Source organism: Chiloscyllium plagiosum, unplaced genomic scaffold (assembly GCF_037043375.1).
Source record: "Chiloscyllium plagiosum isolate Xiang-an unplaced genomic scaffold, Cpla_swu_hap1 HiC_scaffold_44, whole genome shotgun sequence".
Taxonomy (NCBI): domain Eukaryota; kingdom Metazoa; phylum Chordata; class Chondrichthyes; order Orectolobiformes; family Hemiscylliidae; genus Chiloscyllium; species Chiloscyllium plagiosum.
Genome location: NW_028270182.1, coordinates 17,020,238 through 17,038,960, shown reverse-complemented (window position 1 = coordinate 17,038,960; position 18,723 = coordinate 17,020,238). Strand labels below are relative to the sequence as shown.

At 46.9% G+C, this 18,723-nt stretch overlaps 1 protein-coding gene across 1 annotated transcript; it reads left to right on the top strand.

Moving 5' to 3' along the window:
* Nucleotides 1–531: 531 nt before the first annotated feature.
* LOC148137334 (putative G protein-coupled receptor 139) lies at nt 532–2,306 on the top strand. The gene is made up of 2 exons (XM_087982932.1): nt 532–626; nt 1,412–2,306. The coding sequence occupies exons 1-2, from the start codon at nt 532–534 to the stop codon at nt 2,304–2,306; spliced, it is 990 nt and encodes a 329-aa protein (XP_087839058.1).
* The last annotated feature ends 16,417 nt before the right edge of the window (nt 2,307–18,723 follow it).

Below are 18,723 nucleotides of genomic sequence, written 5' to 3'. Positions count from 1 at the left end.
AAAAGCCAGAGCATTTATGTGGCTAGTTTAGTTAAGTTTCTAGTCAATGGCTCCAGGACGTTGCTGGTGGGGAAACCAGTGACTGTACCCTCAGTGAACGTCCCCATTGAATTATGCCAACACTAGATCACTCTATGTACTGACAATTAAACTCCCCCATTATAATTTCTAATTTAGGTTTGTTCTTATTACCCACTGTTGATTTGTTTCAGAAGATATCTTTTTTAGAATTGTCGAACATGGACTATTCTATTAATATGCAGATTTGGACGAATGATTGTAATTGGGGAGAAGGGATAGGGTTAATTGGTCAGGACATGTCCTGCTCATGTACACATTCCCCTTACAGTTTTTGATTTCATTACTTTTGTTTGTAGTTGTAATTAGGCTCATTAACTTGGGAATTGATTTTCTGATCTGATGAATTCTGCCTCCTATAGATAATGGAAGTTTTCTCAATTTCTCAAAGAGAGAACTGGCTAATCCCTGACAAGAATCATCAAAATAACTGTAATTTACAAAAGGGAAACTATGTCTCTTAGTTTTATGGTCAAGCTGAAGATTCTGTGGGCGATCACTGATATACAGAGGATTTACTACCCGGTCATAGCTGCTGTTGGTGTCCCAGGAAAGTGACACCCTCAGGATGACGTCTTAAGAAGTGGAGTATAACCATATGTGTTATGTTAATTATTGAGACACTTTTCTTTGATCTGCCTTGCGCTTCAGCAATGACCAGCTATCAATAACAATTCTGTTTTTCAATAAGAATTCATTAACATCATACCATTTGTGAGGCGAAGACACAGTCCCTGCTTTTCCTGCAATTAACCCCTTTCCTTCAGAACATTACTGCTGAATGCAGGTCTTAATCGCTCAGTTGGAAAGAGAGAGAGCAGATCATCAAGCAAGTGTAATGCCCTCTGACTGCGGGAGCTGATTGTTCACGTTGTTTCTGTAACTCCTTCCCAGGGATGATCGAAGCAGATGCTGTTGTAACAGCTATTGTAACAGTTTCTCATTGTCCCATTCATCCCAGGGAACAGTCTATTCGAGGGTCATCACTGCTTCTGTACCGGTGTGACAAGTTATTCTTTTTGATTCGTTCAATGCATGAGCAGCTGTGAAAGTGGTGAATTTTACATTGGTACACATGGCTTTCTGATTTTTGTTTGGCTGCACAGTTATCATTGCCTTTGACTGCAGTTTTTCCATTCTCTGACAAGCACCACATTTAGAATCCATCCAGATTAGAATGTTAACAGCGAATTTATGAAAAAGTTTCAGTTTGATGCAAGAACATGGGATACCATTAAGAATGAGTTTCAATATTGCACTTTAAATAAAGCAATAAAAAGCATTTCTTCATTATACCTGAGCAATAAATGAATTTATTTATCTTCTTCTTTCAAGTTAATGTGATTGCAATAACGATCCTGGTTCGGGGGAAGTGTGGCCTTTCCAAATGTGTCACTCATTACCTGGTGGCTATGGCAACGGCGGATCTACTGGTCATTATCTTCGATCTGATACTACGACAAATTCCTATCACATATCGGGAGGAGTTTCTTTTCCTACATTATGTCTCCTTGTGCAACATCCACGCTATTCTGCTTTATGCAGCCACAGACTGCTCTGTCTGGTTCATGGTCACGTTCACCTTTGATCGGTTTGTGGCCATATGTTGCCAAAAGCTGAGAAGTAAACATTGCACCAAGAAAACAGCGGGTGTGGTTTTAGGAACAGTGACTGTGCTGAGTGGTTTGAAGAACATTGTCTGGTATTTCATGTATTCCCATCGATATTGGCTTTCTAATAGTCCATGGTTTTGTCGAGTACATCCAAATGTAAGTGCATCGATTACCTGGACTATTGTTGAATTAATGCATTACATCATAACACCATTCATTCCATTTATTTTGATTCTCCTGTTAAACACATTGACAGTCAGAAACATTATATTAGCCAACAGAGCTCGCAGGAGACTCCGGGCTCAGACGATTGGGGACAGTGTCAGTGACCCAGAGATGGGGAGTAGGAGGAAATCCATGATTATGTTATTTATTATATCTGGTAATTTCATCACGTTATGGGTGGTGTTCATTACTTATTCAATACTGAAACGATTTGATTACTTGAGATATCCAGTTTCTCTGCCAGCATTTGTAAGAGAGATTGGTTTCATGCTCCAGCTCCTGAGTTGCTGCACAAACACCTTTATTTATGCAGTTACCCAGAAGAAATTCAGAGAAGAGATGAAAAATGGAATAATATATCCCTTCACAATATTTATCAAAATAATTTGATGATGTTTACTTGCCAATGTTTGAAACACTAAATATATATTTTCTCGAGATTAAGATTCCAATCTGAGATCGCAGGTTTTATGTATGCTTGGGCTGAAAAATGTGGTGCTGGAAAAGCGCAGCAGGTCAGGCAGTATCCAAGGAGCAGGAGAATCGACGTTTCGGGCATAAGCCCTTCTTCAGGAATGAGGAAGGTGTGCCAAGCAGGCTAAGATAAAAGGTAGGGAGGAGGGACTTGGGGGAGTGGCGTTGGGAATGCAATAGGTGGAAGGAAGTTAAGGTGAGGGTGATAGGCCAGAGAGGGGGTGGGGCCGGAGAGGTCGGGAAGAAGATTGCAGGTCAAGAAAGCGGTGCTGAGTCCGTGGGTTGGGACTGAGATAAGGTGGGGGGAGCAGGAAATGAGGAAGCTGGAGAAATCTGCATTCATCCCTTGTGGTTGGAGGGTTCCTCGGCAGAAGATGAGGCGTTCTCCTCCAGGCGTCGTGTTGCCATGGTTTGGCGATGGAGGAAGCCAAGGACCTGCATATCCTTGGCGGAGTGGGACGGGGAGTTAAAGTGTTCAGCCACGGGGCGGTTGGGTTGGTTGGTGTGGGTGTCCCAGAGGTGTTCTCTGAAACATTCCGCAAGTAGGCGGCCTGTCTCCCCAATGTAGAGGAGGCTACACTGAGTGCAGCGGATGCAGTAAATGATGTGCGTAGAGGTGCAGGTGAATTTGTGACGGATATGGAAGGATCTGTTGGAGCCTTGGAGGGAAGTGAGGGGGGAGGTGTGGGCACAAGTTTTGCATTTTTACGGTTGCAGGGGAAGGTACCGGCAGTGGAGGTTGGGTTGGTGGGGGGTTGTGGACCTGACAAGGGAGTCGCGGAACGTTAAACCTCCCTGGAATTAGGGAATTGATCTCGATGATCAGCTTGATTAGATCGAATGAGATAGCATGCTTGAGGGGCCAAATGGCCTATCTTTTATGTTTCTGTGTAATGTCTTCAGGGTCACTGACAAGACCCATGTTGGGTGGGAGAAAAAGCTGTGGGGGTGACCAAAGTGGCTGTGTCCCGATATGGGCAGCTTCACCGAGTAGGCAAGTCATTGGCAGATGAAAACTAATGTGGAGAAATCTCCATGTGCAGCACAGGTTTCCAAAATAACTCAGCGGCAGATTAAACGCCCCGTTCCCTGCCCAGTCCCTACTTCCTGACCCAGGCAGGTTTTGTCCCTGATGAGGACAGGTTTCTGACAGGATATTATTACATTGCCACCTGATGGTGCTGAATGTAACAGAGTTTGCTACATCCCATCATATCATCTACTTTGCTGTCTGTATCGGGTGAAGTATATTTCAAACACTGCCAGACTGAAATGAATGTGGTGACGTGATTCAGAGAACAGAAGAAGATGAAAACTAGGAGCAGGAGTAGGCCGTCCGGCCCTTCGAGCCAGCTCCACCATTCAATAAGGTCATGGCTGATCTTTTCATGGCCTCAGCTCCACTTACCCGCCCTCTCACCATATCCCTTAATTCCTTTACTGTTCACAAATCTGTCTTTGTCTATAAAACACTCAACGAGGAAGCCTCAACCACATCCCTGGGCAGGGAATCCCACACATTCCCAACACTCTGGGTGAAGAAGTTTCTCCTCAACTCAGTCCGAAATCTGCTCCCCATAATTTTGAGGCCACACCCCTTGTTCTAGTTTCAACCGCCATGGAAACTATCTTCCTGCTTCTATCCGATCTATTCCCATCATCATTTTATATGTTTCTATAACATCCCCCCATTCTTCTAAGTTCCATTGAGTATAGCCCAGGCTGGACAGTCTCTCCTCATAAACAAACCCCCTCTACTCCATAATCATCCTCGTGAAACTCCTCTGCACCCCATCCAGGACCAGTCCATCCTTCCTCAGGTAAGGAGACCAAATCCGTACACAGTACTCCAGGGGTGGCCTCCCCAGCTTCCTATCCAGCTGCAGCATAACCTCCCTGGTTTTAAACTCCATCCCTCTAGCAATGGAGGACAATATTCCAATTGCCGTCCTCATCACCTGCTGGACTTGCAATCCAACATTGTGATTCATGCACAAGGAGACCCAGGTCCCTCTGCACAGCAGCATGTTGCAATTGTTCACCATTTAAATAACCATCTATTTTGCCATTATTTCCATCAAAATGTATCACCTCACATTACCCACACCGTACTGCATCTGCCAGCCCCTTACCCACTCACTGAACCTGTCTCTATCCCGTTGCAGATGTTCAGTGTCCTCTGCACACTTTGCTGTCCCAGTGATCGTGGTGTCTCCTGTGAACTTTAACACACGACACTTGGTCCCCAACTCTGAAACATCAATGTGAATTGTACGCATTCCGGTCCCAACACTGATCCCTGAGGCCGAGCACTAGCCCCTGATCACCAACCAGAAAAACACCCACTTATCCGCACTCTTTGCTTTCTGTGAGTGAACCAATCTTCGATCCATGCGAATACAGGAACCAGAACACCGCGCATCTTTATCCTTTTGAGCAGCTCCTGTGTGGTACCTTGTCAAATGCCTTGTGGAAATTCAGATACACCATATCCACCAGTTCCCCTATACACCATAAGGCCATAAGACAGAGGAGCAGACATTAGGCCATTCAGCCCATCACGTTTGCTCTGCCATCGGTTTTACATCCCCATTCTCTCGCTTTCTTACTGTAACCCTTTATCCCCTTGGCAATCAAGAACTTATCTATCTCAGTTTTAAATAGCCTCAATGACCTGGCCTCCACAGCTTTGAATTCCAGAGATTCCCCACTCTCTGGCTGAAGAGGTTTCTCTGTATCTCCGTTCGAAAAGGTCTTTCCTTTACCTAAGGCTGTGCCCTTGGGTCCTCACCTTTCCTACCAATGGAAACATCTTCCCAATGCCCACTCTGTCCAGGCCGTTCAGTATTCTGAAAGCTTCAATCAGATTCCTCCCTTGTCCTTCTAAACTCCATCAAATATAGTCGCAGAGTCCTCATTTGTTCAGACTGACATTCCTGGGATCATTCTCATGCACCTCCTCTGGACCCGTTCCAGAGCCAGTACATCCTTCCTGAGGTACGGGACCCAAAATTGCTCACAATACCCGAAATATGGTCTGACAAGAGCTTTACAGAGCCTCAGAAGTCCATCCCCTTTTTTATATCCGAGCCCTCTCGACAGGAGTGACAACATTGTGTTTGCTTTCCCAACTACTGACTCAATCTGAACCTTTACCTGAACAGAAAACTGGACTAGGACTCCCAAGTGCCTCTGCACTTCTGATTTCTCACTTTCCTCCCCATTTCGTAAATAGTCCATGTCTCTGTTCTTCTGACCAAAGTGCATGACCTCGCACTTATCCACATTGTACTCCCATCTTCCACTTCTTTGCCCACTCTCCTAACCTGTCCAAATCTTCCTGCAGCCTCCCCACCTCCTCAATGCTACCTGTCCCTCTACCTATCTTTACATTGTCTGCAAATCTAGCCAGAATGCTGTCAGTTCCTCCATCCAGATCATTAATGTTTAAAGTGAAACGTTGTGGCCCCAACACTGACCCTTGTGGAACACCAGTTGCCACCAGCTTCAATCCTGAGATGGCCCCTTTTATCCCCACTATATTCTTCCTGCCAGACAGCCAAAATTCTATCCATGCTAGTACCTGGATTCTAACACCATGCCCCTTATCTTTCTCAGCAGTCTGCTGTGCAGCACCTGGTCAAAGGCCTTCTGGAAGTCCAGATAGATAACTTCCAGAAGGCCTCATTGGTCTAATCAGCTCATTATTTCCACAAAGAATTTGAACAGATTTGTCAGACATGACCTTCCCCTGATGTAACCATGCTGACTTTGCCCTATTTTGTCATGCACTTCCAAGTATTCAGAAAGCTCATCCTTCCTAATGGACTCTAAAATCTAACCATCAACTGAGGTCAGGCTAATTGGCCGAGAGTATCCTCTCTTTTACCTTGCTTCATTCTTAAACTGGGGGTTACATGACAGTGATTTTCCAAAGCCCTGTGACAGTTCCTGACTCCGGTGATACCTGATAGATCACCGTGAAAGCCTTCACTTTCTCTTCAGCACTCTCCTTCAGGGTGGAGCCTGTCACGTCCAGGAGGTTTATCCATCATCAGAACTTCCACATTTTTCCTAGCAACTTCTCATTAGTGATGGTCACCCCACTCATCTCTGCCAACCATCCCCTCCCCACCTGAACTTTTGGGATTTTACTCATGTCTTCCATCGCAAAAACTGATACAACATACTTTTTCAGTTCCTCAGCTATTTCTTTGTTCCCCATGGATTTGGATCAGCACAGGCTTGGAGGGCTGAAGGGCCTGTTCCTGCGCTGTAAAGTTTCTTTGTTCTGTGTACAACTTCTCCTGCATCATTTTCCAGCAGCACGATGGGCATTTTCTCCTCTCTGTTGCCCTTTGTATATTGAAAGAAACCCCTGCAATCTTTCCTAATATTACTGGCTAGCTCACCCTCATATTTAATCTTCTCTCTCCTTACATCTTGCTTTGCCGCCCATTGTAAGCTTCCCAATCCTCTGGTTTCCCACTGCCCTTCCCCACATTATGTACTTTCTCTTTTGCTTTTATACTACCCCTGCCTTCCCCAGTCAGCCATCGCTGCCTCATCCTCCTTGTCCCATGCTTCATTTCTCTCGGGATTAATCTCCTCTGTGTCTCCTGAATTACTCCCAGAATCCCCTGCCATTACTGTTCCACTGTCTTTGCTGCTCGGCTCCTCTCCCAGTCAATTCTCCCCAGCTCCTCCCTCATGCCTCTGTAGTTACCTTTATTCAGCTGTAATACCGTTACCTCTGATTCTATCTACTCCCTCTCACATTGCAGTGTAAATTCAATCATATTATGGTCGCTGCCTCCTAAGGTTTCCTTCACCTTAAGCTCCCTTATCAAATTTGCCTCATTGTACAACACTAAATCCAGTATTGCCTGTTCCCTTGTGGGCTCCACCACAAGCTGCTCCAAAATGCCAGCTTGGAGACATTTCACAAATCACTTTCCTTGCAATCCCGGACCAACCTGATTTTCCCAGTCCATCTGCATAATGAAATCCCCTGTGATCACTGTAAACTTGCCTTTATTACACACCTTCTGTATCTCCTGGTGTAACTGGTGCCCCAGCTCTTGACTCCAGTTTGGAGGCCTGGAGATAATTCCAGTTACGGTTTTCATACACTTGTGATTCCACAACTCTACCCACACAGATTCTATGCCATCGGACCCTACTTCCTTTATTACTATTGGTTTAATTTCAATCTTTTACTAACAAGGCATTCCTAGCCCCTCTGCCCACCTGCCTGTCTTTTCGGTAGGATATACATCCTTGGATATTTAGCTCCTGTAAATATCTGGCTTACTTGTAAAATAGAAGGCTGGCTGCGAGAGTAAATATACTCGGCATTCGGAAGCCTGTGGTGATGCTGTGTAACGTGCGCAGAAGGAGGTCACGTGATGCTCCGTTTCGCGCCCCAGAGGCGTGCGAGGAGGTCACGTGATGCTCCATTTCGCGGGCGAGGAGGTCACGTGATGCTCCGTTTCACAGGCAAAAGAATGTCATGTGGGGTCGGACATCCGGGAATGCGAGGAGGCGGAGAATGGAGTCAGATCAACAGCCAATCAGAAGATAATCCTACCTCAGTGATTGCATGACGTTTTTTATTGTATAAAAGACTGGGTCAGGGACAGGCATAGGTCTTACTTTTTTGAACTGACACACTTCGTAGTTTGTCAGGGACAGAAAGGTCTAGACCCAGAGCTCTGTATACTTTGTCCACTTACTGTTTAAAATAAATTAAGAGTGTGAGACTGAATATCTTCTCCTATTGCTTCATTTGAAGAACACGCAGGATTGGGCTCACACATAGAAGAAAGTGAGTTGGTAGATTGAGCCAAAGTCCTACATGACCAATATCTTGGCAGCCAGGTTTGCTCATTATCCAAGGGAGAGTATAAACGAGATTGGCAGGGGGTGGGATCCCCAACAGCAGGGAGGCAAGTGTGAGGCTCAAGGAGGTACAGTAATCAGAAAGAGGAATTTGAAGAAACAGGTCAGACTGGAACGTGACAGGGAGCGAGGAATACCTAGTGGATTAAATTGCATCTGTTTCCATGCAAGAGGGCTGACCAGGAAGGCTGATGAACTCAGGGAGTGGATAGGTACATGGGATTGGGAGATTGTACCCGTTACAGAAACATGGCTAAGGGAGGGACAGGACTGGCAGCTTAACGTACCAGGGTACTGGTGCTTTAGGTGGGACAGAGGGGGTGGATGGAAGGGAGGAACGTACATTTTTGATCACAGCAGTAATCAGAGATGAAATAACTGAAGGGTGATCCAGTGAGGCTTTGTGGGTGGAGCTAGGAAATAGGAAGGGGATGGTGATGTTATTGGGGTTGCACTACAGGACCCCAAACAGTCAACAGGAATTAGAGGAACAAATATGCAGGGAGACTGGGGAGACTTGCAGGAGCAATAGGGTTGACATAGATTTTATTTTCCATCATAGACTGGGAATGCCATAGCGTTAAGGGCTGAGATGGGGTGGAATTTGTTAGGTACATTCAGGAAGGTTTCCCCAAGCAGTATATCGAGGGCTCTACTCAGGAAGGGACAAACCTTCCTTTCCTTTTGGGAAATGGGGCAGGACAGGTCACAGAGGGGACACAGAACATAGAGCAGTGGGGAAACACTTTGTGACCAGTGACCATGGTTCCATTCATTTCACGATAGTTATGCAGAGGGACCAAACTGATCCACAGGTTCAAGTTCTGAATTGGGTGAAGGTGAAGTCTGATGGAATTAGACAGCAACTCACACGGGTTGACTGGAGCAGTTTGTTTGCAGGTTCAGGGAACTCCGGCAAGTGGGAGGCCTTTAAAAGGGAGATTGCTGGAGTACAAGGTGTGTATGTTCCTGTGAGGGTGAAAGGATTGGGTGGGAGGACTAGGGAATCCTGGATGACAAGAGATATTGAGGCTTTCACCTGGAAAGATGTCAGCATGGCTTAGATACAGGCAGCTGGGATCTCAAGAACCCCTGGAGGTACATGGAGGATATAGGAATTTACTGGAGAAGGGGGATAATTCTCCTGGTCCTGACAAATATATCTATAAACACTGCGAGAGGCGAGAGAAGGAATTGCAGGGGCCCTGGCTGATATTTTTTGCATCATCGTTAACCACGGGCGAGGTCCTTGAAAACTGGAGGGGAGCGAATATTGTGCCATTATTCAAGATCGGCTACAAAAATAAACGTGTAAACTATCGACCAGTAAATCTAACATCTGGGGTGGGTAAGTTATTTGAGAAGACTCTGAGAGATAAGAAATACATGCGTTTGGAAACTCAGGGTTTGATTTGGAGTAGTGAGCACGGCGTTGTGAATGGGAGACCGTGCCTCACAGATTTATTGGTGATCTTTGATGAAGTGACCAGGAAAGTTGACAAGGGCAGGACAGAAGACGTAATCCATATGGATTTCAGGAAGGCCTTTCATAAGGTTCCACAAGGGAGGGTGCTCTGGAAGATTAGATCGTATGGAATCCGGGGGGAGCTGGATACACAATTGGCTTGGTGGCAGGAAGCAGAGGGTAATAGTGGAAGGATGCTTGTCAGACTGGAATGCCTCAGGGGTTGGAGCTGGGCCCATTGCTGTTTGTTATCGATATCAATGTTTTGGATGAGAACGTACAAGGGCATGATTAGTAAGTTTACTGATGACACTAAAACAGGCAGATTCATGGACAGTGAGGAAGGGTATCAGAAATTGCAGCAGGACCTTGATCAGCTGGGAAGGTGGGCTGAGAAATGGCAAATGGAGTTTAATATTGATAACGATGAGATCTTGCCTTTTGGAAAATCAAATCATGGGAGGAGTTTCATAGTGGATGGTAGGGCCTTAAGGAGTGTAGTGGGAGAGAGGGACCTTGGAGTTGAGGTGCACAGTTCTCCCTAAGTGGAGTCCTAGTTAGACAGGGCAGTGAAGAAGGCTTTTGGCACACTGGCCTTCATCAGTCAGGGCACTGAGTATAGAGTTTCGGAAGTTATGCTGCAGTTATACAGGACGTTGGTGAGGCCACACTTGGAGTATTGTGTACAGTTTTGCTCACCTTGCTATAGGAAGGATGTTATTAAACTCGAAAGAGCGCAGAAGAAATTTACAAGGATGTTACCTGGACTGAACAGTCTGAGTTTTCAGGAGAGTTTGGACAGGCTAAAACTTTATTCTTGAAAGCATTGCAGACTGGTGTGGTGGGGGTGAACTTATACAGATGTATAAGATCATGATCAGCATGGATTGGGTCAATGCACACAGTCTCGTTTACATCGAGTTGGGCAATTGAGGACTAGAGGGCATCAGTAAAAGGTTAGTGGGGAAAGAATAAAAGGGAACCTGAGGGATAACTTTTTTTAAACAGAGCGTGGTACGCATATAGAATGAGCTGCCAGCAGAGTGGGGCTGCACAGTGGCTCTGTGGTTAGCACTGCAGTCTGAGAGCACCAGGGACTGGGCTCGATTCCCTACTTGAGCGACTGTCTGTGTGGAGTTTGTACATTCTCCCCGTGTCCACATGGGCTTCCTCTCACACTCCAAAGATGTGCAAGTCAGGTGAATTGGCCATGCTAAGTTGCCCATCGTGATAGGTGCGTTAGTCAGAGGGAGATGGGTCTGGGTGGGTTACTCTACGGAGGGTTGGTACTGACTTGTTGGGCCGAAGGGCCTATTTGTACGCTGAAGGGAATCTAATTTTAAAAAGAAGTGTTGAGAGGCAGGTGTGTTAACAACATCTGAAAGGCATTTGCACAAATACATGGATAGGAAAGGATGGTTTGGAGATGCTGGTGTTGAACTGACGTGTACACAATTAAAATCACACAACATGGGTTATAGTCCAACAGGTTTATTTGGAAGCACTAGCTTTCAGAGCGCTGCTCCTCCATCAGATGGTTGTGGAGTACAGACTTGTAGGACACAGAATTCATAGCAAAAGTTTCCAATGTGATGTAACTGAAATTATACATTGAAAAATGCCTTGACTGTTTGTTAAGTCTCTCATCTGTTCAAATGACCATGTTAGTTTCACTTCTTTCATATGTAAATCGCAAAACTTTTTTAAAAAGTTACATTCTCAGGTGAACTTTAACAATTGGTGTCAGCCCAGATAATGTATTGTAAGTGTTAGCACCCATGTGTGCTGATGTCTGTGCCATGTTTAGACTGATTCTCATCTTGAAAAAATGAATTAACAGAATCTTACATGGATTCATGCAGGTTTTGAGCAAAGTACAATGTAACCCTGCCATTACAAAATCACTCCACAAACTTCTATGTGTTTGGGGGCGGGGGGGAGGGGGATGTGAGTGCGTGAGAGAGAGTGTGTGTTGGTGAGTGTAAAGGGACACAAGTCTGTGAGAGAGTGCATGTGTGAGTGTGTGCGTGTAGGAGAGCGTGCCTGTGTGTATTTGTGTGTAGGAGTATGTGTGTGTGTGTCGGAGTACATGAGTCCATGTGTGTGTGTAGGAGTGTGTGTGTGTAGGAGTGTTCATGTGTGTGAGTGTGCGTGTGTTTGTGTACAACTGTGTGTGTGTACATAGGAGTGTGTGTGTGTTTGTATGTGTGCGTGTGTAGGAGTGTCTGTGCATGTTCAGTTTAGGTCAGAAGAATATGAGCACATGAGCTGGAGTTTGGCATATAGACACTGCCCTGGCTCGGGGGGAAGAGCCGTCGGATAATTTGCACCAGAAGGACATCACGACTTGGAAGGTTAGATTGTCTGATTTTGGTCAGTGCTCAGAGACAGGAGAGTGTGATTATGAGTGAGGTATGGACAGGGACACAGACAGCCACAGAACAGGAACCTCACTCTTTGGCAAGAGTAACAACTGTGACACCAGAGGAACCGAAAGCCAATCAAGTGGGAGAAACGGAGAGCAATAGAATTGTAGTCGGGGTCTCACAGGGATTGTCACCGAACGTGAGTCCAGGAGGCTGTGTTCCCTTCCCGTGGTGGGGTTCAGGGTCTATGGTCAGGGCTAAAGACAAGTCTGCAATGGGATGGGCAGGATGCATGTAGGTACAAGCAACATATACGAGGCAAGAAACAAGGTTCAACCTGGTCACTGTCAGGAGCTCGGTGTCGAATGAAGAAGCTGAAACCTCAGACATCTGGATTAATATCGATGCCAAGTGTTAATTGGCACAGAGCCAATCAGATTAGGGAGAGACATTGATGGCTCAAAGACTGGTGTGGGAGAGTTGGGTTCTGGTTCTCTCATCACAGAAGCTGCCAGACCTACTGAGGTTATGTTTCAAATTTCCAGTGACAGCAGTCTCTACTCTGTAGTTCGATCGCTGTTACCTCTCTTTGGCCTATTACACCAGACTCCATCACTCGATCATTAAATCTGTTCAATTCCATCCTCCACTTTCTGCTATTTCCTGCTAATATTAATAATGGCCTGCCTGGGCCCAATGCTGTTCACTGGTATCATCCTCACACTCTCTGCCAAATCCAAAATTGTTGCAAAGAAAATGGTGACATTTTTTCTCGGTATTGAATGTCAAATGCATTCATATATAAATATATATAAAACAAGAATAAAATGCTGAGCCTTGCAATAAAAGCAACATGGCTTCCACTCTGCTGGCTGCCAGTTACAGTGATTTATGATCACAGCACGTTTCTGTCCGAATGCAGTCTTTCTCCATGGTGGCCTTCTGCAATGTATTACATTAGCTTCAGTTTGTCACCAGCCTCTCAGGTAATAATTTGTGAAACACTTGGCACAGCCGGACCTGCATCAATCATTTATTTTCTTTCATCAGGCACAGTCACATTTGTTTAATTTGAAACCCACACTGACTCTCCTTAAACAAACCCACCCTCCCCAAATGGGGAGGGTTATTCCAAGTGTGCACAGCCCTGGTGTAAAACTGACCTGCCTGTATTCTCTGGAATGTACTCTTATAATATTGAGAAAGGTGTCCCATTCTCCAGTTTGTGTGTTGGGGCAGGGGGGGCTGGGTTGAGCTGCATTTTCTGGTTTTATGAAGCAGAAAAGAAAAATTCAAAATGTTTCTATCTTAAAGAGGAAAGCATGGAATTGTCCAGAGTTTGCTGGCACTTTGGGAGATTGGAAAGGATACAAAGAAAACCAGCAAAGAAATATTGAGAGATTAATAGGAAGGGATACATTTCTAGAAGTCTCAGAAGTTTTCACAAGTGCATCGATAGATGGTTAAAAAGGAAAGGAGTTAAGAAAGTGAACGATGGTCCATCAAAAAGTGAGGCTGGGGAAAGAAGGAGGTGGGAAGGGAATTAGACAATCATTTTGCCTTCAGCAAAAGCAGCAATTGGTGGAAGAACTCAGCAGGTCTGGCAGCATCTGTGGAGGGAAAGCAGAGTTAACAGTAGCGTGGAGAAGGTGGTATGTAAATGCTGGTCTTCGTTTTAGGGAGAAATGTTAGATCCCAGAAATAGTCACAAATCAGGAAATGTCATGTAGAGAGGAATTAAAGATATTTCCAATAAAGATATTTGGAATTGTGGACTGAAAATCCCCAGGATCCAGATGGACACCATCCTTTGGGTCCAATAGAAGTGAGGTAGTTGGCACATTGGCTCTCACTTACCGACATTCCATTGATTCGGACCCAGTTCCATTAGATTGGAATGTAATAAATACAACGCTTACGTTGTGTGGAATCCCTACAGTATGGAATCAGGCCATTCAGCCTGAGTCCACACCGACCCTCTGAAGAGAATCCCATCTATACCCACACCCCTACTCCAACTCTGTATCCCTGCCTTTCCCATGGCTAATCCACCTAGACACTAGGGGGCAATTTAGCATGGCTAATCCACCCGAACCTGCACATCTTTGGACTGTGGGAGGAAACCGGAGCACCCAGAGGAAATACACACAGACACGGGGAGAATATGCAAACTGCACACAGACGGTATGCGGGGGGTTGGAATTAATCCCAGGTCCCCGGCACTGCGAAGCAACAGTGCTAACCACTGAGCCACCGTATTACCTCAGAGTAGAGCTCTGAGGTGCAGAGGGATCTGGGTGTATGAGTGCATGAATTATAGAAGGTTAAGATTGCAGGTACAACAAGTAATCAGGGAAACTCTTAGGATATCATTGTTTAGAGAACTGAATTCAAAAGTAGGGAGGTTACCCTTCAATTATACAGGGCACTGGAGTAGAGTCCTGCAGATGAGGTCCTGCAGAATGATGGGGTATCAGGGAAGAGAGGTCTCCACAGGAAAGGGGGGATTTAAAGAGGGCCATTCGGGGCAGATCCTGAGGAGCCCGCAGCACCATTTCACAAGGGGGAAGGTTAGGCTAGCCACAATGGGCCGAACATCCTCTTCCTGGGGCGTGAGGTGACAAGGATTCTGTGACTGGGATCTTGCTGTGCGTTGGGGGTCGGCGGTGCAACCACAGGCTGGTCCATCGACACAAACACATTGACCCCAAAGTCCAGGGGGTGGTGCTGAGCGAGCGGGTGGGTATCTAGGACACGGAGGGAGTTGAAGAGGGGCTTCTATGTGGGGGGGTAATGGAGGGGGAGGGTTGGCGCAAAAAGGGCACTGAACAATCTGGGGGGGGGGGGGGAGTTGCAGGGGTGAAAACTGGGGACGGGGTGGTCACATAATTGGGGTGGATGTAAAACTTGGGGTAGGGGCATCTAAACAAGGGGCGGGGGTTACACAATGAGGGCAATTGTGTTCCCACACCCCCATTTTTGTACCTCTGCCCCCATGGGTGCCCCAATCAGAACAGGTAAGATTGAGGGGGGAAGGGGGAAAGTCGGGGGTCGGTAAAGTCAGGAGGGTGTAAAGTCAGGGCCGGGGGCTTGTTACTGTTTGGATCGATTTGGACAGGGAACAGGGCCTGCAGTTTACAGACAATGGAATGGACAGGGACAGGAGCAAATTGTCCCAAGAGAAAAACAACCTGCCGCTTGTGCAGTGGCGCAGGGAGGCCAGCAGAGGGTGGCATTGTATCACTTTAAACACATGGGGGTCAGACACAGAGAGAGTCAGAGAGGCTGGGGTGAGGTGAAAGTGGGGATAAAAGGGTGCTCCTCAGGATGTAATTGCACCATGGCGTTTCCCAGGTGTGGGCGGGATGCTATGATAACCAACATTGGGAAGGAATGGTTGGAGAAGAGTATGGGCAGAGATATCGTTCGATTTTGTCACCGCTGTGTGACCTCTGCCCAGTACAACCCAGGCTGGCCCATTGAAATTAGAATGGGGCCCCAGCCACGCCCAAAGGGACTCTGGGGGCAGTTACAGATGGATTTTACAGGACCTCTTCCCCAACCCCATGGGAAGGCGGATTGCCTGGTGATTATTGACCAATTTACCAGGAGGATCGGGCCTACCCTACCCAGAACTGATCAGCTAACGCTGTGGCAAGGGTTGTAGCTGAGGAGGGGATTCCCAGGTTCGGTGGGGTGGGGGTGTGGGGGCGTCCCAGATGGGCTTCCACCGGGGACCCATTTCACTGGAAGTGTTGTAAAAACCACATGTCAGCTGATGGGCATTAAACCGAAATTACACACACCCTCCCATCCACAAAGTTCAGGCATGGTGGGGCGAATGAACAGGAATCTTAAACCCTCCCTTGCTAAGGCCATGCAGGACTCTGACAAACGCTGGCCTGAGGTCCTGCCTGCTAGACTCGTGACTCCAGTCCACCACAAGCAGGTCGAATGGTTTGACCCCTTACGAGTCGATGACAGGTTGGGCAATGTAACAGCCCGATTCCATCATCATGGGAGGGTTCCGATGCTGGCCCTCGCTGCGATAGAATACATCGCTATGTGCTCGAACTGAGCACCCAGCTAAAGGGGATGTGGAAAACAGTTCGGGACAAACAGGAGGGGAGGCAGGATGAACAGAGGCAATTAGAGGATTGTGCGGAGGTCCCATCGGTGGGTAGGAAGGTGATGGTTAAGACTCTCCTCGTTAAACCAGGCTTCGCCCCTCAGTAGAATGGTCCCTCTGAGGTTATCATTAGGGGTGACACACCCACCTGTATTGACATGTGAGGGAAGGGGGAGTCTGGAAACACTGGTCACAACTGAAGAAATATCCAGGCACTGGTTGATCATCCTCACCCTCTGCTTTCTTTTCAGACTGACTCCTGTCGAGACCTGCTGACGATGTGTGTGTGCGCAGTTGTTGTGAACGGTCCGAGAGCGTGGGCTGTTGTGTGCGGACGGTACAGCCTTTGGCCCATTGTATAGCTCCGCTCGGGAAGCTCCGGGATGGTCCTGTTTATTGTTGCCTTCGCCCTTCGCCCTTAGCCACTGGGGGGCAGCACCAAATGGATTGTGCAACCCTCGGTCCTGTTCACCGGAGTAGGCGCGGGGTTCCATGTTAATACAGACCTAACCATGTTCTATCAGCACACACAGCAAAATAACATCTCGAAATGCTGGGTGTGTACTCGAATCCCTGCACACTCTATTGGGGGGATTCCCCTGAGTCCCATTCCGTTTAATAAATCCAAAACGGTGGAATGGTGATTGGACCAGAACAGACCCTCACATTTATCCATTTGGGGGATGGGCGGGGGTTAGGTCTGACAGAGAATCTCTCGGGTCATTCATGCGAGGCCCTGACCAGACCATTTCTGCTGCCAATGATGAGGTCACCTGGGAGACCACGGGTTATAACATGCAAAACTATCAAGGTTGGTTCCAGCCTCACTACATCCTTTAACATACACCCCTCTGGCTCTGACCCTCACACACACCACGGGTGAAGGAAGGCCCACGGGGGCGATTTGTTTTAAATGTAATCGCACATCAGGGCGAATGCTGGAACCAGCAACTCTCCATATTGGTCCAAAACCATTTGGACTTCAATTCCGACTGATTACCTGAGGCCTTACAATGAGAATTACTCTGACCGTGCTGTCAAGGCCTATCCTTGGCTCTCTCCATATTGGTCTGGATTTTGCTCCCTTGCCTATGTGCTACCTTTTGTTCACCATTACAGTTCCCACCGCGTTCATCCCAAACTGCATCCACCTCAATCCAAACGGTCCATCACTGGGACCGAGCGATTCCTTATGTTCACCTTCCCCGCCTATGGGAGTGCTAAGGCTGCTAGGGAACTGATCAAAATGGCCTCCACCTTGGAAAGGCTGGCTAATGAGACTGCCGATGGCTTTGCAGCGGTAAGCACGGCCATCTCCGAGGTGTCGGCTGAGGTCATTGCCACCCGTGCTGTTGTGTTGTCGAACCGTTTGGCCCTTGACTATTTGCGAGTGGTACAAGGTGGCCCCTGTGCTGTTATTGGGGCCTAGTGCGGCACATACATTCCGAATACCTCAGACAATATAAGTGACGAATTGGATCACACCCGCCTGGAGGCTGATAATATCCCGCAGGAAGGGAATCAGTTTCATGATTATAATCCTACCCCACTGATTATTACTGGATGGTGGTGGTCTGTTCATCATGCTCCTGCATGTCTCGGACCACAAGGTGGGAACTGAAAACAGGAACAAACTAAACAAGAAATACTTACAGAACACAATGGCGATCTCTGCGTGTGCATAGACAGAACACAAGACACCACCTTTCGCGGTCTTCTGTTGTCCGCGCCATCCAGACTATAAAAACTGCTGTACCTGATGTTCAAGGAGGGACGGTCTGGTCAAGTTCCACGGTTAGGGGCACAATCACGCTGCCCCTCCTAATAGGTTTTGATTTAATATATTTGATATACTTGCTTCTAAATTTGAATTTTATTAATTTTGGTACAACACTACCCAATCAATTAACACCCTTGTAAAATGTTCCCCAAATGAGGGAATTGATATTAAAGGTAGGTAGACCCACAATGCTGTTAGGGAGGGAGCTCTAGGATTCTGACCCAGTGAAGGGACGGTGATATATTTCCAAGTCAGGATGGTGAGTGGCCTTGAGGTGAATGTGCAGGGATTTCCGTTCTCATCGATCTGTTGCTCTTGTCCTTCTGGATGGTAGAGTTTGTGGATTAGGAAGATGCTGTCTGAGGACCTTTGGTGAATTTCTGCAGTGCATCTTGTAGCTGGTCCACACTGCTGCTGCTGAGAAACACTGGTGGAGTGAGTGGGTGTTTGTGGATGTGGTGCCAACTAAGCAGCTGTTTTGTCCTGGATGGTATCAAACTTACCAGCTGTTGTTGGAGTTGCAGTCATCCAGACAAGTGGGGAGCATTCTGACACACTCTTGACTTGCACTCTGTAGATGGTGGACAGGCTTTGGGGAGTCAGGAGGTGAGTTACTTGTAGCAACATTCCAAACCTCAAACAAATGTGGCCTTGATATTAAAGGTATTCAGTCGCCCCTCACCTGTGGGAAT